General features: G+C 48.4%; 1 protein-coding gene across 1 annotated transcript in view; it reads left to right on the top strand.

Moving 5' to 3' along the window:
* The window catches only part of col25a1 (collagen type XXV alpha 1 chain), a gene marked incomplete at its 3' end in the record, with an annotated part of 249,224 nt that extends 249,220 nt beyond the window's left edge, over positions 1-4 (top strand). Inside the window, exon 39 of the mRNA XM_080860200.1 lies at positions 1-4. This exon is cut by the window's left edge and continues 23 nt beyond it. Coding sequence (XP_080716326.1) covers positions 1-4 — 4 coding nt within the window.
* Positions 5-651: the final 647 nt, after the last annotated feature.

The following is a 651-nucleotide window of genomic DNA, read 5'->3' as shown; positions in this document are numbered from 1 at the left end:
TTGAGGGGAGGGCTCTGTTCCTCCCGCTAGAGATGCTTGTTGATTGGGTGTGTTTTCTTTATGGTGCTGAGGGGTCGCCAGGCCTCAGCTTCGCACAACAGAGTGCCTCTCTGAAGTCCCCCCCACCCCCCTCCGCCACACACACACACACACACACACACACACGGTCCAGTCGCCATGGAGACAGACCTGTTGTCACTGGGGGGGGGGGGGGGGGGAGGAGCTAAAAGGAGGATGAGGAAGGTGTTTCAGCCAATCAGGAGACTCGCTCTTCAGACACCCAAGGCCCTTTTGGATTCCGCAGAACTGAAGAAGAGAAACCTGGCCAATCAGGAGACTCGCTCTTCATCACCCAAGGAGCTTTCCGGAGGCTTCCATTGAGTTCCTACCTAGCAGCCAATGCAAGGCGCTATGCTGGGCTATCTACTGACAACACCAATAGGATGAAGTAATTTTTATTTGTTGCCGATAACTGTTTTATTGTGTGGAAACAGCCTTTGGTGCCTCAATCCTTTGTTGTTTTTATTTGTTATTCATTCCTGTAACTGTAATGATACCACATACCTTTTAACGATGCTTATTGAGTAATCAAAATTGTATTTTTCTTGTGAATTGGTACTCAGTGTTATGTATGTTGCTGCAGTTTAACAA

The sequence above is a fragment of the Sprattus sprattus genome (assembly GCF_963457725.1).
Source record: "Sprattus sprattus genome assembly, chromosome: 21".
NCBI lineage: Eukaryota > Metazoa > Chordata > Actinopteri > Clupeiformes > Clupeidae > Sprattus > Sprattus sprattus.
This window is presented reverse-complemented; position numbering and strand designations above follow the sequence as displayed.